The 26,696-nt window shown below is 38.8% G+C and overlaps 1 protein-coding gene across 1 annotated transcript in view; it reads left to right on the top strand.

Annotated features, from left to right (window-relative positions):
- The window catches only part of LOC122787937 (uroplakin-3b-like), a 126,773-nt gene that overhangs the window by 17,210 nt on the left and 82,867 nt on the right, over positions 1 to 26,696 (top strand). Inside the window, exon 2 of the mRNA XM_044054864.1 lies at positions 7,724 to 7,882. Within this exon, the coding sequence (XP_043910799.1) occupies positions 7,724 to 7,882 (159 nt within the window). The remainder of the gene's footprint in view (positions 1 to 7,723; positions 7,883 to 26,696) is intronic.

Genomic DNA, 26,696 nt, shown 5'->3' with positions numbered 1-26,696 from the left:
ATGGTCCCCTGGACTGCACGCCTAATAACTAGTACCCATGAATCAGAGTAGTTATGGTGACTGTAGTAAACAGGAGCATCATTACATGAACCATGCTCTTTGGATGTGATCATTGTTTTCTTTAATGTTGACAGTATGTTTATTATGTAGCTGAAAATAAATTGGATAGCATGACGTCTGAGTTTAATGTTAATATTTTAACTATGAATACATTTTTAATATACCTTGTTTTTTGCAACCACACAAAGTTGAAATGCACTATTTTTGGGCTACAACAGTTTGTTTTGTACATAGTGCAGATGGCTATGGCTGTGGGGTATTAAAGAGTTACTTTCTGCAGTACATGGTTTGATTCACTCTGCCTTCATTTGTCTTCTGTGACTCTGACAAGTTATTTCACCAGACAGTACCCCTGGGCTGTTCCTGAAAAATGATACATGCCCAGTGGGCTGTTGCAAATGCGTTATACATCTTATCTTTTAAATTCCTTCACCCTTCATAAAGATGTTAATTAGTACTGCACTATATGTTATTTGAATATGAATCCAGCACACCTCTTGTAGTTTCATAGGTTGCCAGATGCATTTTTCACTAAATGAAAGTTTCAAGGTAGCATAAGTTTACAGTTTCCTTGCTAATTTTTTTCAGTGTGAGAGTATTTTGTTTTGCTTAGAAATTAGCTGTCAAGTTTTTTTCCTGTAAAATTTGAAATAATACTTTTAAATAAAATCTGAATCTCTGTGATTATTGTAAAAGTAAAGAAGAAAATAGTATGTGCAGTGTTTATGGTATTTGGAGAGAGATGGCCAAGTAATAGGATATTGGTATGGCTGGCAGGAACCTGATTCATTAAATGCTGGACAGAGGTGCAGGGAACTAATGACTCTGCTGGTCAGAGTCACAGGGAACTAATCTACGGGGGTGGCGAAAGTCAACACACTCTGTCTAGGCTTATAAATGCCCTTGGGCAGATAGCCTAGTATTTACCTATGAACCTATAATCTGCATAAACCCCAACTATCCACAATCTGTTTTTGTTGACTCTTGAGGTGTATGTTGCAACAATACAGTATTATTAGCCATTCAAGTAGGTCAGACCTGTACCGAGTGACATCAGAAGGAATAACTATTACTGATGACAAAGAAAACATAGGGAGGCCAAAAATGAGATATAAGTGCTCTGAAAGCACGTGAGAGCCCCCCTAAAAAAACAGTATTCTATATGAAGTATTTTTTTCTGATTTTTGTATGACTTGTAGGTCGATGAAGAAAAGTTGCATTTATGCTGTCTGTAATTGCTTTGCTTTATTTACTGCACTAAAGAATGAATTAATTCATTAATAAGTCTGGATTCTGAAATATATGTTGCATTTTAGTAATATAATTTTGCACTACCTTCTTTATAGCTTCCAGCAACTGCATAGGAGCTGACTTTCATCAATTCATATAGTCTGCATTATCTGGACTGATGATCACAACAGTTTGATCTTCAGCTCCCATTATGTAGTCATTGTTCTTCTCCACAAGATCGGATTGTGAAGGATTTCTCAATTTAATTGAAAACTGTTACTCTGGCAGTAATTGCAGAGGACTAATGTTCCAACTTGTTAATGAGCTGTCTCCTGTGGCAAGGGTACAGGGCTTGAATCTTTCCACTGCCTTCATTTACCTACTGTGTGACACTCATACCTCTCAACCTCTTAGCTCAAAAAATCTATACAAACCCTAAAATAATGGGGGGTGCAAAGGCCCAAATAGGGAAAGATTTTAAATACTGCTCCTTTAAACTTAGATAGTTGCCAGAATAACCGGTTTAATGTTAACATATATGTTCTAAAGGATAGAAGGTCTGGAACTCAAAGGTGTGTCATTACTAGTGATTTCAACCCCAACTGATTTGCCAGTAAACCATATATTTTATGAGGAACAGACCAAAACTTTGAGGCAAAAATCTGGACATAATGCAAAAATCTGGACAGTTGAGAGGTATGGCTGACACTAAGCAAGTCACTTAATAGACAGTGTTTTAGAGCAGCTGGGAATTTGGGCTAAGCTCCTTAATGGTCTCCTGGGCTGCATGCCTAATAACCATTGCAGTTTTTGTCAACTATTGCCTGTTGCACAGCTGATCTAGTTCAGGAGATGCTATATCAATTTCACAGGCACACCGTTTTTAATGCAACACAGCTAATTTATTCATCAATGACAGCAAGCACTAAAATGCAAACTTGTTTGCCAGCAGCAACTTATGCATTAATAATTATTTTCTTTAAAGTGGAATTATTCAGATGACTTTTAGTTCTGCAGAAATTGTGCATATTGACTTAACAAATGTTAACAGGTGGTTAACATTTCTCATGCTCTCATAAATACATTTCTATTTAAACTGTGCTTCATCTGGTTGGATCTTATGGTATGATGCTAGTGGTTTTTATACAATTTAATGTGGTTCATTCAAAGCTCCCAGTAAAGTACATGTAATTAAATTCTTCATAATAATAAGGGGTGCATACCATCAGCAATGTTGCTATAACTGCTGGTTTTGCAGGACTAGTATTTGTGTATGTATGTGAATTAAGTAGGAATACTTTGGATACTGTGTGTTTATGTGATACAAATCTGAAATATGTGCCTTTGGCCATTATTGTTGTTGTTGTCATTTTGTTTCACTGCTTACTGAAAAAATGTTCAAAATTACAAATTTAAAATGCACTGTAACAAGTCCTGCTGTATTAAACAAGAAATACGTTTAAAACGATCAGGAAGATGAATCAAAAACACATGCATTTCTGCATGGTCCTAAAAATGTATACAGGGAACCATGATTTGAAAACAGCCTGGGGAGCAAGGTATAATTAATCTATCACTGGCCAGGTGCATTTTCAATAAATGTGAGTTTCAATGCATTTTCAGTGAATGTGAGCTTCAAGGTAAGGGAAGATTTCTGTTACTCATGCTAACTCTGCTTTCAGTGTGCAACTGTTTTGTTTTGTTTAGCAAATGGCCTTCAGTGTTTGTGCTATAAAATTTGAAAGCAGTGTCAGTGGAACAACAGGTAGCATGCTCGCCTTTGCTGCATAAAGCAGTGGGTTCAATTCTCACATCAGGTAGATGGATTGCTGACATTGCAGCGTAGCATAAGGGGGTGCCACACTACTGTGTGTTTCATCCTTTTGATGAAAATTAAACCGAGGCCATATCTGCCTGAGCTGGTAGTAGTTCAAATGTATGTAAAAGATGCCACAGCACCTATTGAAATGAGTAGGAGACAGTCCCCAGTGTCCTGGCCAAGTTTCCTCTAGTAGTATAAATACTATCGTAGGTCTCCCCTAAAAAGAGACTACTAGCCTGGTCATCAAAGGATAAATAAATGAACTGTTGTAAATTAAATCCATATTTCTGTAATCATTTAAAAAGTAACAAACATAGGGAGAGAGCCAATTAATTGGACACTGGAATGGCTGTAAGGAGGGAGCTGGTCTGTTACCCTGCCTAGGACCATATTTGACCATAATCTGGCTTTGGGTTTGGGCAACTGGTGTGATGTCTCCTTTCTTGCCTCAGATGTACATTACAGGGATCTGTGCCATCTCCCCTCTCATCTGAATGTTTTGTTTGCAAATACTACTGCTGTTACTACTGCTATTACCGCTACTACTACTACTACTACTACTATGTACTACTACTACTACTACGTACTACTACTATGCACTATTGCTATTACTGCTACTACTACTGCATACTACTAGTGTTACTAATTTTATGTACTACTACCACTGTGTATTACTGCTTCTACTTCTATGTACTACTACTATGTATTATGTACTATGTACTTGCTGCTATTACTGTTACTGCTACTGCTATTACTTCTACATATTATTACTACTGCTGCTGCTACTAATACTATTATTAGTGCTGCTACTACTTATATGCACTAATACTGCTACTACAAGTACTACTACTACGCCTGAATCTGAAATATGTTTCTGGTGCTGAGTTATACTTACATAGGGTATTATGCTTTGCTGTGTTCACAGTGATCCTGTATTCAACAACAGCACTGCAGAAGTGTCCCTGCCTGATGCTTGTGTGTGTGTGTGTGTGTGTGTGTGTGTGTGTGTGTGTGTGTGTGTGTGTGTGTGTGTGTGTGTGTGTGTGTGTGCACATGTTGGACACAGCGAATATGGCCACTGGATCCCCTATACAGACAACAGACACAACCTTTGTGCCCGTGGAAACTCAGGATACACACACTACACAAGGAGGGCAGATTACTGGAGAGACAGTCAAGGACATGTGATATCCATCTACAAGGCAGTCATCAGAGTCTGCCACAAGCTCCAGCAGGTGGAGGGGTATATAAATGGAGTTGAGTACTGATGTTCATTGGAAAGTTGATTACCGCACTCCCCCTCAAGTAGCAGTGTCAGTGGCTGCAACCAAATGTATGTGCAGGACCGTCACAGTGGCAAAGTCTGGTATTATCACAGTCATTTTAGAATTAGTATAGTTAATGCAGAACGTGTGAGATGACCTCTGGGTGTGCACTTCCCATTTGTGTGATGGTTTTGACAAACTGAATCATATGACAGCACATGACATGTCCTCTTATGCCTACATGCATTCCTCTCAAACTCTTAGCACAAGAAATCAGGATAAAGCCTAAAATAATGAGAGGACAAAGGCCCAAAAATAGGGACAGATTTTAAATATTGCTCTAATAAATTTAGATAACTACTAGAATAACAACATTTGTGTTACAATGCTTTTTCTAAAGAATATGAAGTCTGAAACTCAAATATCTGTCATTATTGTATGACTTTAATCCTCAGTGAGTTGCCAGAAAACTAGAAGTTTTATGAGGAACAGACTAAAAATGTGAGGCAAAAACCTGGATATTTTACAGAAATCTGAACAGTTGAGAGGTATGCTGACATATCATGCTTCAGGGGTCTTACATGAAGATGTTCTGCTGCTACCTGCATGAATGGTGACCATGACCATAGTGACCATAGATGGCCTAGATCACAATCACGCAACACTAGCACTTCCATAGCTACATCTGTTGTGGAGGTGACTACAGCTATGAGACGATGCCTCCAGGCATTCACATGCATGCTAACATTTAGCCAGGGCCGTGGTATGGCCATTGCAACTCCTGGTGGAAGCAGCTATTAGAGATAGATGCATGCAGTGGATGCTCAGTCCTTCACCATTCATGCCCTGGAGCTGTCCAGTAGATCAATCTATCTCAGCAGATGCAGACTCTCATGTAGAAGTGACACTGACCCTTCACAAAACCTGTTACAGTAATTCTGCCCACAGTCCTTACAAACAAGTGCAGTCTTACTTTTCATGCTGCTCAGCACTCACACACGTCCCTGTAAAAGATGTCCCTAGTTGTGGTCCCTCCCCCATTTATGCAAATAATATTAACTGTGCCCTGCCTATTGTACATAGTTAATTGGGCTGCCTATATCTGATTCCCAGTGTGGCCAGCCTATATATGGGTAAGAACAGATTGTGCTGGATTGTTATGCATCACTTCTACTGTCATGTATTCACTTTACTATGGACCAAAGCTAAATGCAAGACATTCCTCTTTTTCAAGTGCCACAGCATTCTGTACCTGCCTCTGACTAATATGTTCATGCTCTTCTGCTGGACACTCCTCTGACTCCTCATCTGGCTCAGGCTTCACTGCTTGCTGTAGTGAGAACAGCTCCTCAAACAATGGTTCCCCTCCAGTAAGTGCCTCCTAACTATGATTTTGTTTAACACTGCACCTGCTAAAAATAATTTTGCACTCATGTTAGGCTCATACTGCATGTATTCAGACAGCAAAAGCATGTCTTCAACAGCCAAAAACCATGCTCCACAATCACAATTGTTTGCAATAGGGTGTAGTTGTATCCCTGGTCTGCTTCATTCTGTTGACTTCTGATAGGTGTCATCAGCCATGGTTCCAGGGCATATCTGGCATCACCAGTAAGATGCCCCTGAGGGAAGTGTGTACTTGCAAACCACTGGTACAGGAAACACATATGCGATATGTGAGAGTCTTGATAACTGCCTGGGTGGCTTGCAGACATATTGTAGATGATGCCCTATGCATTACAGACCACCTGACAGTTAATGCAGTGATACCCTTTGTGGTTCACATTCCTTCTTCCCAGTTCCCTAGGCGGGGCCTTTATTTCAATGTTGGTGTAGTCTATAGCCTTCAGCACCTCTTGGAAATGAGCGATATTATTTATGTCCCACATGGTGTTGCCTCTCCTCTGTGGTGCATGAGAATCACAGATACTCATCCACATGCTGCAACATTCACTGAGAAACTGATGGTGTATTCTGCTAGCAGATACCTAGGATACCCCCACTGTGTCCCCATTTGGTCAGTTTAAGAACCCAGTAGTTACACATACAGTGATAGCCACTGGGATAGTTAGTCCAGTGTGGCTAAGTTTTGTGAATACCAGACATTGTATCATATCTGGGAATTTACTGTCTATAATCTTTCCAAATACTATTTTTGTCTTTTCTACTGTATCAAAAAGTCCATATATCATCCTTCATTTAAAACTACTTAGAGTTCTAGAGTACACATCTCAAAATATTTAGATACAGAATTATAATTTTTTTTTTCATTTTGCACAGATCTAACATACTGTTGCATGCAGACCTTCAAAGGTCTAATGCTGCTACCTGTACAGTATAAGCCACAAAAAATGTTTATATTACAAGTGATATTTTCAGTTTTTGAAGTTGGAAAACATACAGTTGTACTGTCCACTTCATAACTGAAGAAACTATGTAGGAGCCAAAAAAAGGCAACCCCATTACATCTGCTGTGAGAAAAAGTTACCAATGAGTTCAATAATCCCAGAAGTGATTAACTTCACATATGCTGCAGTAACAAACTTTATGTGAAATACATAACAATTACTGTGAATAATAAGCAGAAATGACAGGAACTGAATGTTTTACAGTGCAACGAGGAAAAGCCAACACACTATATTTGTATGTGTATCGTACCCTTATTATAAGATCTTTAGCATGTCATTACTGAATATTAACTCAAGAAGAAATTAGATTGTTTATAAAGGAAATGTTAATGAATAGCTTCATAGGGACTTTATATCATATTTTATTAGCAGTCACAGCATCTATTATTTCTTGATGTTGAAGATGATATTAACTGGAGTCACAGTGCTTATCTATAAATAACTTTGCAACTTTTTATAGCCATGGTTTCGGCTTTCATTGTACAATATTTTACTGTACTATGTATTGAGTGCTTTAAAATAAGCACTAAAATAAACCTGAAATTGAACATGAAGCTGGAATTCTTTTGTAGATTCCTTAATCATGAATTTTTCCTCATTTTAGTCTCTGTAAGACTGTAACTCTTCAGCACTTCGTCTGCCTGATGCTTTTCAAAAGGAAGCAAAAATCAATGTGTTATTTATTTAATTTTTGACTTGGAAATAAAATGCTTTTTAAATAAATTCTGAAAATGATAACAGTATGCCAGAACTGTAAATGAACAAAACATTTTCTGCAAAGTTTCACCTCAGTATGATTACATGGTTCAAATGATTGCCATTGTCAATAAAGTTTTAGAACCTCTATAGTATGTTATTCCATTTAACATGATACTGCAAACATATATGCAGATATTATCTTTGAGCAATAAATGACCATTTTATTCTACTTTTTACAGAAATACCTATAAATTATACTCCTGAAATTATTCAGAATGATATACTAGGAAAGATTACTGCTTCTACCTTTGCACTGAAACAACCTTTGTGTGCCTTCCAAGATACAAAAAAAGACTGCAGAGACTGTAATATTTGGGTAGCAGTTGCTACAATGAAGGGTAAGGAAATAATGTTTTTTTTTCATTTAATTTGCATTATTCTCTTTCTAGTTTGTTATCATGTTAGAAATGTCTACTGCTTAACCCCTGACTCATATGTACTGTATGTATGTATAGCTATATAAAATGTGCTGTGTGTGTGGTTAAACATTCAAATAATCGGCAATGGTTACATTGGTTGGAAATTTGAATGACTGACTTACATGCAGGGATAGAATGCACCTTCTAGGGCTGATTGCCCTTTTGTGAAGGTTGTGCAGCTATGGAGTTGGTATATATAAGTATGGGTATGCGAGTACAGACAGTGCATATTTGTATTTTAAATGTGTATATTTATGGGGTTGTTTTTGTTTGATTGTTTGTTTCCATGAAATATTCTAATCATATAGTACTTCTTTTCTTTTGTGTGTTTATTTGTATATCAGTTTGCATCTGATTTAATGACAAATTCCATAGCTTAAGGGTAGTGTCTTAAATACTGTCAGTTTATGGTTAGGTATTTTTTCAGTTTGGCATATTTTATATGCCACTGTGTTTTTGAATGTTTTTTGCTAGTTGTTTACCTCTGCGAAGAAAGAGTTGATGCATTACAGGTGTATTTGTGTATTGTTATAGTTGGAATGATCGCACATTGGAAATGTTCAGTTATTCGGTATTCAGTGTTTTGGTCTCAAGCATATGGTGATCAACATTTTGAAATTTCAATCATATAAATATGTGTGTGTGTGTGTGTGTGTGTGTGTGTGTGTGTGTGTGTGTGTGTGTGGGTGTGCGCGCGCATGTATGTATATTTAAACCTTCAGGATAAGCATTATTTCATTTGCCTTTAGGGAGATTAAAACCTGAAACTCTTTTAGTACAAATGCAGCAAGAAAATATGTATTTAAAAGCCTGTAATTGTTTTTCTGTAGATCTGCAGGAAAATGTAAAATGCAAATAATGTAGAAATTATATGAGAAAGACTGTTTATGACATTTAGCTGTGCTGCAGAAGATCTGAAGTAAACTATGAAGAGTAAACTGTAAAACAGTTACATTTTTTGTGTGGAAGACAACAAATACATATGCACACACACACACACACACACACACACACACACACACACACACACACACTCTTATTTTTCCAAGATATCTGAACTACTTTTTTGTATTACCTACATTTTTCAGAAAATGTAGTCCCTGCAGTTTAAATTTTGTTTGAAAAGAAAAACTTCTATGGACACTAACTTACTAAAAAGTAATTTGTCTTGAAGGCATTATGCTAACTGCATATCTTCCAATATGGACTTATCTTGGACATCCATCATTGGTGAGGTAGAATGACATTTTCCTGCGCAGCTTGGATGCTGCTGCATAAGGACTGTTAATCTATATCTCAGTCCTTATTTTTTTTATTTTGTTCTGCCTGTTTATATTGTACATTTTCTACAGATAGTAACAGACATATTTTAGTGATTCTTTTGGTTAGACATTAGTGATAAAGTTGTCTAGTTAATATACTCAGAATTTCCTAATGGAATCTGTTTGTCCAAAACCTTTTGTTTTGTTTCCCTGTAACAGCCAAACATATGCATACTTAATTCTCACATTGTACTACTTAAATTTGTTTTAGTTTTTATTGAATAATTTTATTTATTTAACTGTGAAATTTTGTAGCCAATTATTAATTTATAGAAGAGTACTGCTTCCTATTGTTGTGCAAGAACTGTTCGCATCTGCTTCTAAGACTAATTAAGTAAAGTTGCTAAAATATTTTGTTTCAGTTGGCCAATTTAAAAGGGTGGCAAGTAACTGAAAACTAAAGTGCACTAAATTGATTTTACTGGTGGCAATAGCTACCGTGGAAACAAGTAAGGAAGGTTGTAAAACTGGCATTTATTAATAGTCCCTGCAATTGCTGTGCTTAATATTGCTGTTGCATTTAGTCTAGGCAGCCACCACCCCGCCCCCCCCAGGATGGCCGAAATGTCATTGGATGTTCACTCCCATTCTCACCCTCCTGCTCCCCATGTCAACCATGCCACTAGCTAAACTTGGGTTGTCTGGTACACAGCCAGGACTTTATCCCTCTGTGTCATAGGACATGGTCATTTTATATATCCTTTTTGATGGATTGGTAGAAGTTTGAAGAAGCAGACGTTTTGCATCTTTTCCTACCCTCATGCTAATTATCAGCCCTCTTCTGTGACTGATAACTATTTTGTTCTCCTTTTTAGTGACAGTGAGACCATAATACATGTGAAAGCTGGCCACTGGAAGACTGTAACCTTGTCTGGTTAGGGGATTTTTATAGGCATGGTACCTCTTCACTTTACATCTGACAGGAATAGTGTTGAAACAGGTTCCAGAAGTAAATTAGTTCAATTCTAGAAATAAATGAATATACTATATGAAGAAACTTCACATACTTGTGTAAATGATGGACAAGTAAACTTCCAAAATCAGATAAACTGAACTCTAATAATAAATGTGTATATGTACCCAGTTCAAGACTGTATATATTTCATGCAGAAATTGCAGTTTACCAAGCACACCAGATTAGATTACAGGCCAGCTCAGCAAGCTGAATTAAAGACAGTACTGTATGCTATAAAACAGTATGGTAAAAGTCAATTTAATATTCTTAGTGCCAGTTTATGCAGTTATATCTCTTACTATTCATCCAAAAAAATTGTAAACAGTAATGATAAATCCCTGCAGCATTCAGTAGCACTGAAAAAAATTAAATGATGTCAGCTAAAGTAAAGAATATGTTAAGACAGTGGGTGAAGATTTACACATAGAGCATTATGTTAGGACCTGAGGGTCACAGAGTAAATGTAGAAAGTTCAACAGTTAAAATTAATTGTATAGAGGTGCAGAAATGCAAAAAATGTTAAAATATTGATACAGTGTTAGATTACTACTTTAGTGTCACTTGAAGTTATGGCAGAAAAAACAATGCTACTGAGGTTTCTGTTTGGTTTAGTAATAAATTACAGCCTTTCCATTTTGCTGTAGTACATTATCAGTTTGCTTACAGACTTACAAGAATTTGTGTTTATTTTATGCAGAAAACTGTAAATAAAGTCAGGGCAACAAGCAATGCTATCAGTTTATAATTGTTAAAGCTGCAAATACTATTTTAAATATTTTCCAGCTTGATTGTTCAGTTTGATTTTAAATACAGTCAAGAAAATCCGTCACCCAGCCTTGCACAAGAGATGAAAAAGGGGAGGTCTGGAAGGCCTAAGCAAAAAAGGACACAGAAAAGGACAACAGGAAAACAGCCTCCAATATTTCAGCAGTGACTGGGACAAAGCAGAGTAAGGCCTAAACTTGGCAAGAGCTGTGGATCACAAGTCAACAATCTACAGAAAAACTGTGTACAACAGATGTGCATTTATGTAAATTAGAGTTAAAATAAGTATGTACATGTTATCATGTTTCAGACAGTTATATAACAGTACTAGTTTTCAGTTAATGTTTTTATTGATGTTCAGACAATACTGACAGGAAAAGGCTTCTAACAGTTTAGTTTCCAGAATATAATATTTACCAGTTTTCAGTTATGCTTTTATCTGTGTTCAGCTAACACTGGCAAAAGATATTCCTTTAGTATTAGTTTAGTTAGTTTTCAGAATATACACAGCTATTTTAAATGTTCAGTATGTAAAAAATTCAGTCAAGGTTCAGAATATGACATTTATACTCAGTTATATGTTCAATATAGTATATTTCAGTCAACTTTCAGAATATAACATTAATGTAAATTTCAGTCAAATTTCAGAATATGACATTCATACTCAGTTATGAGTTCAGTAAAACACATTTCAGTCAGATTTCGGAATATAGCATTCATACTGCAATTACATCACACTTCACATGATTCAGTCATTAGTTTAAGGGTGAAGTGATAGAATTATTTGTAAACAGTATTACTACATTACACATCACATTATTCAGTCATTAGTTTTAAGAGTAAATTGACAGAATTATTTGCAGCAGACTTATTAAAATAAGTTATCTAAAGAATAGGTAGTAATAATTTTTTAATATACTCAAGGCATAACAGGATAGGCTTAATTTAATTAGTTTACAGATTACAGTGCGCTTTACACAATTATTGTACATTAGACAGAAAGTTAAAAGGACACTAACAGAGTATGCAAAGGTATAGATCTGAAATACAGAAAGTAGAGGTTTTAGTAAACTAGTATAGCTCATAAATATTTATAAGATATTTAAGATACAAATTTAGAAGGCAGACATCTATTACAGCACTGAGAAATTAAAAAGGTAATTAAATTATTAACAAATCTAGCTGAAAATGTATAGACACAAGTTAATACACTATATGGTAATTATGCCTCAAGACCAGTTATAAAGGTATCCCTCTAGTGCCAATTTCAGATGGTCTACAGAAATTAGCCAACATGCTTGATAGGCTATATAACAAAGAAGAAAACGGGAGTAAACAGTACTATGTCTGAGGATTTAAGTCTATGAACAACAGGGAAACGTTTCATTTGCTATGAGACAGAGACAGATCATGGTACAGTAAGGCACCAGTTCATAAGGTAGAAAATACAGGCAACAGATAGTATAATTTTACCATTACAGCATACAGAGACAGGGAAGACAATAGGCAGGGTTAACAGTTCATTCTCTGTCAAATTTAACTGAAGACTCACAGAGACAGGTTGAGTATGTGTATGGCATTTTATTCATGCTGTTTTTGGAGCAGCAGGGTTGAAAGAATTACTTGGCCTAATCAGTTTAAAAAAACACGGAAGTAAAAGTCACTGATTTTCAGAATAATGTGCAGGTTTTAAATATATCACGCATGCATCAGAACTTGGACTCTAAAGACTATGGATTTAGGTAATGGAGTAATTGCTGGAGCGATTTCCTACATATAGAGCTGTCAAAGCTATTAGGAAATTATGTAAATTAGCTAAGTTGCTGGAGGTATTAGCTAATAGTACATTTGACACCATAAACAGCATCACTATCTATCAGGACATATCTGCATTTTATGAGTGAAGTGGTATAAAGTCTGTATATTCAAATCAGGTTAAAGTAGTAATACAGATTTGAGGTGACTACAGAGAAGGTCTCTGTAAACTTTCATTAGGAACCTTGGGGGAAATTCACTCCAATGGAGCTCAGCAAGTTTGCACAGTAACTTCCAATGGGCGGACCCTAAGCCTTTTCACAGAATCAAATTATGTCCTCACATTTCAAACAAATGTTCATATCTCTGGAACCATAATAGTTATGAAAGTAGTTTGTTTGTTTGTTTGTTTGTAGTATAAATGGAAAACTCTTCAGCACAAACTGTTTTTATAGTGGTAGTATTCTTTAGGTTCTAGGTCTTAAACTGAATTTTATAAGTCACAGTAAACACAGTAACTATTACATTTGTAATATTTTGTAAACAACTTACAATGTCTCAGCAACGACTCAAGGTACACACATACTGATGGCAGCACTTTATTCAAGGTTTCATACGAGGCTAAGGAATACTGTCTGTATTACTTGGTTGTTGAGATATTTAGAAAATTTTGAAAATTATATCTATATAAATTAATATCATAAAAAATGGTTAATATTTACCTGCACTACACAGAGGTCACATATTAACACAATTGAGTTTGCTATTGTGCAAGCTTTAAGGTGAAATCTTTTATGGTTTTGGAATTATTGATGCAAATATGAATAAGCAATATTTGATGCCTAGATGCGTCAGTAGGAATTAACTACAGATGCACCTGGAGGCATCACTCAGATGCCATGAGTTAAAGTAGAATAATAGACCTGAAGATATAGAGTCAGACTTGTGTTTTCATGTATGCATTCGGTTTCAGGGAAAGACAGTTCAGCAGAAAGGAAAAAAATAATATTGCTGGCTAAGCATGATATGTGCAGAAATAACATTTTTCAAGGGAAAGCTACAGAATGTCCTTTTCTCAAGGGAAAGATATGTGTACCTACAATGGAATGCTAGATAAAGAAGAGAGAGTTAGGCACTGTAAGGCACATGCAAGACAAGGCTTAAAAACCAAGGCTAAAGAGACATGTAAAACATTACAGGGTTTTTGTATTATTAGAAAATACTTTGGAAATATTCAGTTTAGTCAGTCATGTTTGCTTTTGTACTGATATGCAAAAGGTTTTTGCAGTACAGACACTTGAGCCTGAATACAGAAGTCAGGTTAAATATCCATACTATTCAGGAGAAAAAGACTGTTTCAGTTGATATTATTCAGGAGAATCAGAATACATGTGCAGAAACTTTGGATGCATTTATCAACACTGTTATTGTTATCCAGAATTCCAGAATTTGTAAAGACTGTTATTGTTTATAAGCCCTATTACTGGAGACAGTATTCAGACATTGTTAACATCTAATAAAGCATTCTTAACCGAACTGCAGCATGTGCAGACTTCATTCCAAAAAGTACAAAAAGAATTTGCCTGTAAAGGAGAAACTGACAGCTGTTCAGCACAAGTTTGGGTAATTAATAAATAAAGACATTCAGTCCAGTCTTATTTCAGTTGTTTACAGTTAATTCCAGTATACTATAGTCTTATCAAGTCTTTCATAGTCCAAGACAGCAGTGCACATTGGTTGTACGCACTTATGGCAACATTTTGATTACTTACTTGTTTATAGTTGTCTTAATTTCTAATTAAAGTTATATTTATATTTTTGGGTCTATATCACAACATCGAACTTACAAAAGTTCGATCATTGTAATATCGAACCCTAAGGTCCGAAACCCAACAAAACCGAAAACACACAACAGCGATTTTTTTTCCCCTGTGAAAAAAATCGCTGTTCTGTGGCATAAAAAAAATGAACCTTAAACTTAAACTAAGTGGGGGGTTTGCCCCCCCCAATGTGGGGGCCTGTGCCCCCCACATCCCCCTACTTAAATATACCAACTGCGAGATCACACCACAGTGGAGTAAGTAGTGAAGCCCTGAAAACAGCCTACTGATTTTTTTTTTCCCTGGGAAAAAAGTCAATGGGCCGTGGCTTCGCTATTTTCAACTTTCGGACTTAGGGTTCGATATTACAACTTTCAAACTTGTTATAGTTCGACATTGTAATATAGACCCTATATTTTTATATTTACTGCTAGCAGTGGTGTGTATTTAAATCTCCTTGACAAATGTATTGGTGGCAGGGTTGCAGATATGAAACTATGCTCCTGACCACCAAATTCCTAGTAACTAATTTTTTTCATATTTGCAAGTAAATCTGCTGAGAGGTTATGAATTTTAGAGTTACAATATGTGTTTTCATTGCTGATCTGTCACAGTCCTTTACATTTCACATATATGCTTAGGGTTTGATATACATGCTGCTTCAAATGCATAAATTATGTGAGCAATGGACATAATACTTTCTTCAATGTACAGGTACTTTGCTTATCTCATTTAAGCCAGCTAACTACATTCTGTTCCATTAATGAAAATCCTATCAGTCTATGATTATATTAAGAAAGCATGGTCATGCTGCTATGCCTGCTTTTTCAATGATTCTCCTCATTGATATGACAGTTTGAAAGACCATATTCAGCCAAGCACTGCTGCAATATATAATTAAAGAGATAAGGAAGAGGTTAATTTCACCAATGCCAAAGTCTTGATTTTGTGAAATCATTGCATTCAGAGTATCCTGCGGATTGAAACAATTTCAATGTCTAATCTCTGAACATTATTTTACTGCTAGAAAGACTATCTCTAGCCATTTTTTCATGTTGAACTTTTTCTCTATCTTTGCAGTAGCTACTTTGGGGAATAACATTTTGAATAGCCAACGCATTTATGTACAGAATGAAGATGTTTACAATGCAGCTTGCTTTTTGACTGTCAGTCATGTTGTACATTTACTAACTAGCTCTTGCTGGAGTTGAACAGGCTCATTAAATACTAAGGCTGAACATGTTAGTAGGTTCTGTGTCACCTCACTGACATCCTCGTTCCACAGTAACTCCACAGAAAAACAACCTGTGCTAGTTGCATCTAGTCTCTGTATCTGTGAATAGCAAGTGGCAGTAATATATAGTTGACTGTAGCTCTTTAAAAGTAGAACTGAGTGGTATGTAATTAAAAGCAGCTTGTGTAATTAACTCACTTGTGGATCTGTCTTTGTATATTCTCATTTTTTTCTCTGCTTGCCTCCCGGCAGCTGACCATCACTTGCCACTGTCTCCTCTCCTCATTTATGGGGTCTATTAGACCTGTCTTAGCCTCCCCTGGCATCAGCCTGACCTATGTTTGGCCTTGTGAGGAGATAGAAAATGCCGGTGCAGTGTTCTCCTGCCACTAGGGAGTGTGGCCTATATCCCCACCACCATGTGGCAGCCTTGTGAGCTTTGCAATGGCTGCCCTTGTGAGAAGCGTGAATGCATGTTTGCAGCACACAGCTCACAGCTCACCATGCTCTTTATATTGCTGTTGCATTGAGTCTAGGCAGACTCCACCCCCACCCCAGGATGGCTGAAATGGCATTGGCTGCTCACTCCAATTCTCACCCTCTTGCTCCCAATGGCAACCATACTGCTAGCTAAACTTGGGCTGTCTGGGACAAAGTCAGGAATTTATCCCTCTATGCCACAGGACTAGGTCATATTTGTATATTCTTTTTGATGGATTGGCAGATGTTTGACAAAGCAGGCATTTTGCATCTTTTCCTGCCCTCATGCTAAGTATCAGCACTCTTCTGTGATGGATAACTATTTTATTCTCCTTTGTTAGTGGCAGTGAGACCATAATACATGTGAAAGCTGCCACTGGAAAGCTGTAACCCTATCAGATTATGGGCTTTTTATAGGCACTGTATCTCTTCACTTTGCAGCTAACAGGTGTAGTGTTGAAACAGGGACAGCAGTGCTGGACACCTGCTGCATGATTCCATTTACCAGCCACTAGACACAATGATTTCACATTGCTTTGCAGATCTTAGTCTTTTTTTTTTTATTTTAAGCAACACTACTTAAGTGATGCAGCATAGGTTTACATTTTCTGTGCAGTCCTTGCATAGTGTACTATTTTCCCCTGATGGTTGGCCCATCTTCTGCTGAAATCTTTTAAAACTGATGTTTCCATAGCAATCTACTAATTTAAACATCAGGTCCAACCCATTCCAAATTCTTTCTGTATTTTTTTTTTTTGCCTTTCACTTTTCATATATTGCATTTTCTTCTCTTCTGTACCACATAATCAGTTACTATCGCTCTCTTTAGTCCTTTGGTCTCACATTTCTTCCTACCTTTACAATCCCCTTCCTATCAGCTGCCTTCATCATTTCTAGGATCTTATTTCCTTTGCTCATGTCCTTTCTGTATTAACTTCTAATGTGCTTATTGTCTAATCTACTTGTTCTGTATTTCATAGCTTCCCTTTCCTTTTCCTTTATATGTTCATGAGCCTTATTACCTCCTCTATAATAGTTTCCTGACTTGTTTTCCATTGCCTTTTCATGCCTCCTTAATAATTATCAATACCAACATTATTAATGCTTTGAGATGTACACATTCCTTCATCTCTTCCACTCAATTCAAATAAAAATGAACCTCCTGTAATTCCCATTCATGCTGTCATTTTACTAGCTTAACATTTGTAATTCCTTTTTGAAACTCTTGTGCTTGCTGGCATGTCCGAAAACTGTGCCTCCAGTGTCCTGTCTGATTCTGTTCACACCTCCAGCACATTCAGCTGGTCTCAGGAAATATTTTATATAGTCTATCAGATGTATAAAAGTAATTATGTAGACACTTCCATGTGAATATTCTAAATTTCCTAGATCTTATTAACACCCTAGAGTTCTGCAAATTTCTATCCAATTTTCTTCAGCTTTACCAGAAAGGCTCATCCAGACTGTGCTACACTTTGCTGTGAAGGAAAGGTTAGTTTGCTTTTATTTGTTGTATTTTGTATTACTTTATTGCCTTTTTATATTTTGAATACTGTGGTTTGTTTTCTTTGCCTTGTGTTTTTCTTGCATTCTGCTTTAACTGCATATTAAAACTTCAAAAGAAACCACAGCTCTGTCTCTTCTGAGTCAGGCAGAAAATTTCTCCCACCCTCCTACTCAGTTACAGTTGTGTTGTTAAATTCCACTGTCTTTCTAGTTGCCTGCCTCTTATGTTAATCTAACCATATATCTCATTTCCTCTCTGCTTTCACTGGCTTGTGTGAGTAATCACAAAATCATCATTTTTGAAATCACTCCCCTTCAACTATTTAAATTTATTGGCCATCCTACTGTATTCCATAGTACCAGAATACAAAAGTGACCACCCCTTTCAATCCATCTTGCTGTTTTAAAAATAGTAACTCTCCACTAAACCTTAATTTTTTAAACAGGTAAAACTTAAGTTACCTACTTTCACATCTAACTTCTCTAGTGCTCACTGCAGTGTGCATTTAAGCATCCCTGTGACTAGCACTTGCTCTAATACCTGCTGGAAAGCACTAGGAAGCCTTAAACTGATGCAAGCACTCAACTCTCCTTGTTAATAAGGAGAAATTAATTGTAGGCACTAAACAGCATATAATTGCAAAGTACCTTGCTAAGGTAAGGGAAAACAGCTCCTGTACTTTACAAAAAAAAAAAAAAAAAAAAAGCACCAAACCAGGCATGTCCAAGGGTCAGCTTCTGGTGATTTCTCCTGTCCACCTGGTGAATCTGGGCATACTGGGGCAATGCAGCAATTGCCTCATGTACACAGAAAACTCTCTCCTCCTACCACCCAACACTACAACCTGTGGGAGATGCACTTACATAGCCAAAATGGAAGCAAAGCTCTCTCCACCCAAGATTCTGCTAGACAGTCAAGAGGAGAAGGTTAACACCCACACTACACCTAAAGCAACACATAGCCCTTCTAAACCCACACCACCAACACCCACATATAGAAACACTAAATCCACATATGCAGAGGCCCTTAACTGTAACCTGCCCAAGCAACAAGGACCTCTGAAGCTGAAACACAAACAAACATCAATCACAACCAAAGTGTCACATAGCTCACAACACCAGTGTGCCACCCAGCAACAGCCCCTAAGGCAAGACAACATACCTAACACTTTAGTCATAGGTGACTCTATAGTCCGGCACACTGATGTCCCACTCACCAGGTTGAACAAGGAGAAAATTACAGTCAGCTGCCTGTCGGGTGCCAGGATCTGCCACATAACGCATGCACTCATGTCACTCCAAAACACGTCATTGTCCATGTTGGAGTGAATGACTTGAGACGCACCTCCCTGGACTACATGAAAAGAGACATGGAAGAGCTCTTGGATCATGTGGCCCAGGCAGGTATGACCCTAGCCCTGAGTAGCATCCTGCCTTTGCCCAGAATGATACCACAATATAAGGACAAAATGACTGACTTCAACAATTGGCTAAGCTTCTGGTGTCATTCAAAGGGGATCCAGTATCTGTCTGCCTGGGATGACATGATCGACAGACCACGATGCTTTGCCAGAGATGGTCTGCACCTGTCGCCCCTGGGATTCGGGTTACTGGCTAAGGCTCTTGCCACCCCTATAGTGCCTTTTTTAGGCAAAGTTCAAAGGACAAAACCACCATCGTAACAGGTACAAGCATGCAAAATCTGAAGGTAATGCTATTCAATGCTAGAAGTCTAAACCTCGAAATGCACTCTCTCAAGGCACTCCTAAAAATGAAAACATCGATATCTGTGCAGTAACTGAGACCTGGTTCAAGGCTCCAGAGAGCACCCCTGCAATACCAGGCTGTAACTCTTACCACACTTTTCGGCCACCAAACCAGGACCGAAACACTAAAGGTGGAGGAGTGTCAATATTCACCAAGGATATTCACACCACCAGGCTAGTTGCCCAAGACAATGCATCTGAAATTCTCCAGGTGCAACTAACACTAGGTAAAACTGCAATCCAAATTGTTGCTTGCTATAGATCCCCCACCATGCCCCAAGATTCTCACTACACCTTTCTAAACCTACTGGAAAATATTAAGATAGACCAAACACCCTAATACTGGGTGATTTTACCTACCCTGCCATTAACTGGGAAAACTACTCGTGTACCAACACCTTTGCCCAATGTTTCTTGGAATTCATAAACTCCAATGCCCTGGATCAACTAATCCATAGTCCCACCAGGGGCTCCAATATCCTAGACCTGGTCATTACCAACATGGGAAATCGATGCTCCACACCTATGGTCTGACCATAAGCTAATCACCCTTAACATCCACATCCCACCCCCACCCCCCTGTAAGGTAACCTCCATAAAAAACTTCTCCAAAGCCAACTTCATGCTACTCAAGTCAGAAGTGATAAACTTCATGACACCCATGCAGATTGGAACTGAAAGTTCAACTGCTGAATCCTACACTAAGGCACTGTACGAGCACATCCACTCATGCATGAATCGTGCCATCCCAAATAGAACCAAGATGCTCTCATCCAAAAAAAGGAAGCCAATCTGGTGGTCCCCTGCCATAAACAAACTTTACAACAAAAGGAAGAAACTGTTGCAGAAAAGAGGAAAATCCCAGGATGCAAAAAACTCCCTTACCAGCCTCAGTAAGAAACTGAGAGCCCTTATAAAATCCTCCAAAGCTAGTTACAAAAATAAAATTGCCAAGGATTCCAAAGACAACTACAAGGCATTCTATAACTATGTCAAGAATCTAAATGGCAATGCTCAGATCTGCTCTGAGCTAAAACAGAATGGCATTAAATATACTAATCCCAAGGATATTGCCAATATCCTGGCAGATCGATTCAGTGCTAACTTCACCACCCTCTCACCCCCTAAATGGCCCATCTCAAGACCGGAAGATTGCCAAATTCTGGTAATAACAGCCACACAGGTAAGAAACGCACTCTCCAAAGCTAAGAATACATCCATGGGACCAGATGACATCCCGGGCTGTGTACTACATGAACTACAATATGAACTGGCACCTCACCTAAGTGTCATGTTCAATCATAACCTCACCTCAGGTTTTGTGCCCACTGAGTGGTGCAGAGCTACAGTTATCCCAATCCACAAGGGGGGATCCACCTTGGATCCCAGAAACTACCATCCCATCAGTCTGAAAAGCCTTATCTGCAAGGCCATGGAGTGTATTATCATGGAACTTATAAACAAAGACATTGGCAATCTTCAAACACTGGACCCACCCAGTTTGGGTTCGTGAAGGGCCGATCTTGTCTCCTGAACCTGATTGACTTCTTTGAATCAGTCTCCAGCGCCATGGACAAGGGTAAGGTGGTCCACACAGCCTATCTAGACCTTGCCAAGGCCTTTGACACTATCCCCCACTCTGGAATCATAGATAAACTTACTAAGCTGGGCATTAATCCCTACGTCACCCAATGGGTTGCTAACTGGCTTACTGATAGAACCCACACTGTAAAAGTAGCCAACTCCAAATCCAGCTCCAGACAAGTGACCAATGGAGTACCTCAGGGTTCAGTCCTAGGACCGCTCTTGTTTGGCATCTACTTCTCTGAAGTACAGGCCAACACTAAGGGACTCTGGCTAACAAAGTTCGCAGATGACTGCAAACTGGGAGCCATTACTGAATCCCCAAATGATGTAGATACTCTACAAAAGGGACTTACAGAAACAGATGCTTGGTGCCAGAGCCATGAGCTCAAGCTCAATGCCAAGAAATGTATTGTTATCCCCTTTGGGAAAAAAACATGTACCCGTGAATTACCATATAGGTGGCAGTACACTAAACACCAAAAGTGTGATAAGAGACTTAGGGACACAGGTGGACAGTGTCTCACCTTCAATAACCACATTGCCACAAAAGTCAGGAAATCCTTCTATGTGGCACACCTCATCACTAAGGGCTTTTCATCCAGAAAAAAGGAGGTCATTGTCCCACTGTACTCATCCCTTATTAGACCCATTATAGAATACAACGCCCCGTGTATGTACCTCTCAAGACATCTGCAACAACTGGAAAGGCTGCAGAAATACCTCACTAAAAGAATCACAGGCCTAAAGCAGATGCCCTATGCTGACCGCCTTAAAAAACTCCAGCTATACTCTGTCGCATATCGTCTACTCAGAGGCGATCTCTGCTTAACATACAAGGCCATGTCAAACCCAGAGCTGTTGGACATGCTACACTTAAAGAAATCCCAATCCCTCCGAGCCACACGCTCCAGGGATCTAAACCTTGTCATCACAATAAACAAAACATGCTGGAGGGATAGGTTCCTGACCCAGAGACTCCCCAGACTCTGGAATAGATTGCCCATACATGTCAAGCAGAGTGCCTCTTTGGCCCTCTTCAAAAGGAACCTTGACGATTGGATGGGAGAAAGGAAATTCACAGGGGTCCAGGGAAGTAAATAGTGTGGGAAGAAATAGCCAGGGAATTCTTATGGCTAGGCTTGTATAGGCCCTAGGGCTGATAGCCTAGTACCAACCTATGAACCTATGATTACTCTATATTTTACTTTTTTCCATACCTGTACTTGTCTAGCTTTGATTTTTCATCTATCTCTGGTTATTGCTGTGTATAATCTACTTATCTATCTGCCATTATGTGCCTTCCCCATTTTGGTATCTGTCAGAAGTATTTTAACTATCTCCATTATGTTTCGATTTCTCTTTTTTATTTCATCAACATACTAGCCTAGGATTCCATGAAGTCCTTCATGACATCTTTCCTATTAGGCTTGCATTTCTCTAGAATTTACCCCTATTCCAATCTCCTCTCCCTGTTCACATCTACTCTCAGAAATATACACTTCTCCCTCAACCATCTTTTTTGTCATAGAGATATCAATTCTGAATCTGTTCAATGAGCCTGAATTTAAATTCCCAAACAAGAAAATCCCTTGCCTTCAATACATCTAATTAATTGCTGTAAATTAATCTCATATACATTTTATTTTGCTCTATAGCTAGTGCCTATGACCATATATTTAACCTCTGTACATTTGGATTCCACCCCTCCCCCTTGTCTAAGCATCCACTTGCATTTTGAGTTATGATTTTTATTCTGGAGATAACATACCAATCTCAGTTGAACAACCCTATAATATTCTTGCATGTGCAAGTCCTTCCCTTCCACTGGCAGAATTATCTTCTACCGTTCCACTCTCAGGGCTTTATATTCCCAAACATACCTCATTATCTCCTTCCTTAGTTGTTCCTAAAAGCTCTTCACTGGATCAAAAATAAATTCCTGGATGGTATATCCTGTTAAGGGGACAATAAACAGTTTCACTTAATGATCTGATCTAAATCATCTTTCATATCTTTCCATCATTTAACATGTTCAAAATCTTGCCCTTCACCTCTCCCCCATGGCTGTTTCAGAGAATCCTTGGAATTCTTCCCTATCCATACTCCTACATATTTCAATTTAATATGTCCCCAAAAATGCAGACATTCCTGTACCAACCTATAAGACTGAACATAGTTTACTCAAATTGCTTGAGTTTTATCCTTATTTATTTTGTGCCCAGACAAGATTAGTACAAAAATGATTACTGTACATCTCAGTCCAGCTTGATAATATAAAAGATGAAATCATTTGCAAACATTACTATTTTTTTTCTCTCTCCTGTTCCACTCTCATCCCCTAATATTACATTGCCTTATTTTTGTACTAAGGGTTCTAAGTGCAGGGTAAATAACAACAGGGAGAGTGGACAGCCTGGTCTTGCCTCCTTCTGGTCTTAAATTTAGGTGTTATCACACTATTGACTTTTATCCCTGTGTTCAAGTTATTTCTCATAAATACTTTCAAAGCACTCTTCTCTGCATCTTATCCTTTTGATGTTCATCGTGTTATACTGCTGCAGTCATCACACTTGGGTTATCCTGCCATCAGGTGGTCCTGCAGTCGGCCGAATCCCAAAGTCTTGGTCTGGCATCGGTTGTCGTCGCTTCTTCCCTGATGTCAGTGCGACAGGGGGATAAAAGAGGCAGCTGACGCCATTTTCTCCAGTCTTTCTTGCCGCGCGGTGCCCGAAGCAGAAGCAGTTCGCAAGTGCCGGTCGGCTAGCTCCTGAGATTTTCGAATCGAATTTCAGCCCGAAGTCTTCTCTAAAGCTAAGTACCCCGTTGGGGAAACATTTCTTGCCTCAGACCGATGTCAGACAAAGTTAATAATTGTATTTCTTGTGGGAAGCAAATACCTCATAAGGATTTTCATTCTTATTGTATTCCTTGTCTAGGCCCAGACCACGACGTCTCTGGTTGTCGGTTTTGTGCTAGGTTCAACAAACGTACAATCAAGCATCGGGCAGATTTTGCCCGACATTATTTTGGCAGAAAATTTAACTATAGCATGTCGTCGGTGCAACCAACATCAGCAATGATTAAAAAACACAAGGATAAGGACAGGCAACCAAGGCCAAGACCAGATACCGAGGCCTCAGCAAGGCCTGCCGCTGGTTCTCCGGTTTTCAGCAAGGCGCCTACGCAGCCAATGACAACCGCTGAGTCAGAAATTCTGACAGCCTCCCAGACCGAATCAGCTGGGCCTCAGGAGCCGGTTCCATCTCAACCCTCGGACGTCAACCCTGACAGTGATCCGGAGATTTTGGACAGGCCTTCAGTTTCTGAAGGTGTCTTCAAACTGACAACTATCTCTATTAAGTCTTATGCTAAACTTAAAGCCCCGTTAAAAGTTAGGAAACTGAGTCCACAGACTCCCCCACAGGCCCCTATGCCTAAAAAACAGATGCTTAAGATGGCTGAGGATTTAATTACCCTTATCAGGGGTTCACAACCCCCTCCTGACAAAAGGCCTAAACTGGAGGAAGATTATCCTTCTTCTGACCAAGCATCCATTTCCTCAGCTAACTCTGAGGACCAGGATTATTCCTTCCCTCCTTATGAAGACTCATATGCTGAAGAGTCCATTACCTTTGTCTCCCCCCCTGAAGACTCCTCTTTTGGGGAAACTTTACACACCATGAGGGAACACTTCCACTGGGAAGGCCAAGATTACTCTGACCCTAAGAAAAGACTCCGTGAGTTTCTTCTTCTCCCACAGCATAGACCCCTTGCAAGTCCTCCAATTTTAGACATTTTGGATGATGTTTACACCAAATCTAGTCTAAACCCAGATTCCTTGCCTCCTGCACCAGCTAAACCAGACAGATACTACCAAGTTCCTGTTTCTCATAAGTTTCTATATAAAAGCCCTGTTGCAGACCCCGAAACCATTTCCCAGGGTCCCAAAGGGGTTAAGGCCTCCACTGCTAAGAATCCACTACCCTCTGAAAGAGATTCCAGAGCATTAGAAAGATGGGGGAAGAAAGTGTATACGTCTGCCACTTTGGCCATGAGGGCCTTAAACTACCAATTCCACATGCTAAAATACCAGCAGTACTTGATTACACAGTTAAAGCAGAAAATGATCCCTCAGACAGATCAACCTGATTTCAAAGAGATGCAGGATTTGCTGCATGCAGCAGAACAGGTGGGAAAACATACCTTACAGTGTGGTTTTGATTCATTGGAAACCTCATGTAGAGCAGCTGTCACAGGATCTGTAATACGCAGACATGCTTAGCTAAAAGAGCAAGCCTTACCAGAACATGTCAAAGCAAAGTTATTGGATGCTCCATTGCAGAAATATGTGTTATTTGGTGTCAAAGCAGAGGAAGTTTTAAAGAAAATGGAAGAAAAGGCAAAATATATGCAGACAGTTAAAGATTTTTACAGGTACAACCTCCTCGTTTCAGCAGAAACTGGCCATCAAAAAACTGGTCCTTTCCTGCATCAGACAGACCCCAAAGGGGTAGGTACAGACGCCCAAGGGGCAGAGGCCAGCCACAAGGTTCTTTAAGGCCTAGACAATGGCATACAACAACTCAAAGAGGTGGAGATGAAAGATCTCAACCCTTCAGGAAACAAACACAATGACTTCCCTCTTCACCTGCCAAGCAAAATTGCTCTGGCAGCACCTTTGGGTGGAAAACTGGCTCTATTTCCACAAAATTGGCTCATCATAACAAAGGACAAATGGGTTCTGGATATTATTACCCTAGGCTACAGATTTCATTTTCACACTTTACCACGGATGAGAGGCATGCCAAATCTGCCTCCAAACCAATGGGCAGAGGCACAAATGCAAATTTCAGCTCTCATGGATATGAAAGCAATTCAAAAGGTACCTACAAAGGAGCAAGGTCAAGGTTTTTACTCAAGACTATTTGTAGTACCAAGAAAGGACAAAGCCTGGAGACCCATTTTAGACCTCTCAATTCTAAACACATACCTGGAGGTACCCAAATTCAAAATGCTCACACTACAGCAGCTTCTTCCCATGCTGAGCAAGGAGTCTTGGCTGGTAACGTTAGACCTCAAAGAGGCATACCTGCATGTCCCTATCAGACAAGATTGCAGAAGATACCTCAGATTTTTGGCAGGTACAACGCATTATCAATTCTCTGCATTGCCCTTTGGCTTATCTACTGCACCCAGAGTATTTACGAAATGCCTGGCATCAGTAATTGCATACTGCAGACAATGAGGAATACAAATTTATCCATATCTGGATGACTGCCTGATCCAAGCGGACAGCAAGGCCATTCTATTATAGCATCTGGCATTTGTAACAAAGCTGCTAAGTTGCCTAGGGTACACAGTAAACAAAAAGAACTCAAAGCTAATACCCTCACAAGACATAATATTCCTGTGTGCCAGCTTAAATACAATGGCCCAGATGGCTTATCTCACGCCAGACAAACAAAAACAACTGACTCAGTACTTCAAAAATATGGCAACTTTTACCCAGCTCACTGCAAGGAAAATCCTGCAGGCATTGGGGT

The sequence above is a fragment of the Protopterus annectens genome, chromosome 13.part0 (assembly GCF_019279795.1).
Source record: "Protopterus annectens isolate FY-2018-M chromosome 13.part0, PAN1.0, whole genome shotgun sequence".
NCBI classification, from domain to species: Eukaryota; Metazoa; Chordata; order Ceratodontiformes; family Protopteridae; genus Protopterus; species Protopterus annectens.
The sequence above is the reverse complement of the archived record's forward strand: the minus strand, read 5'-3'. Positions and strand labels throughout refer to the sequence as shown.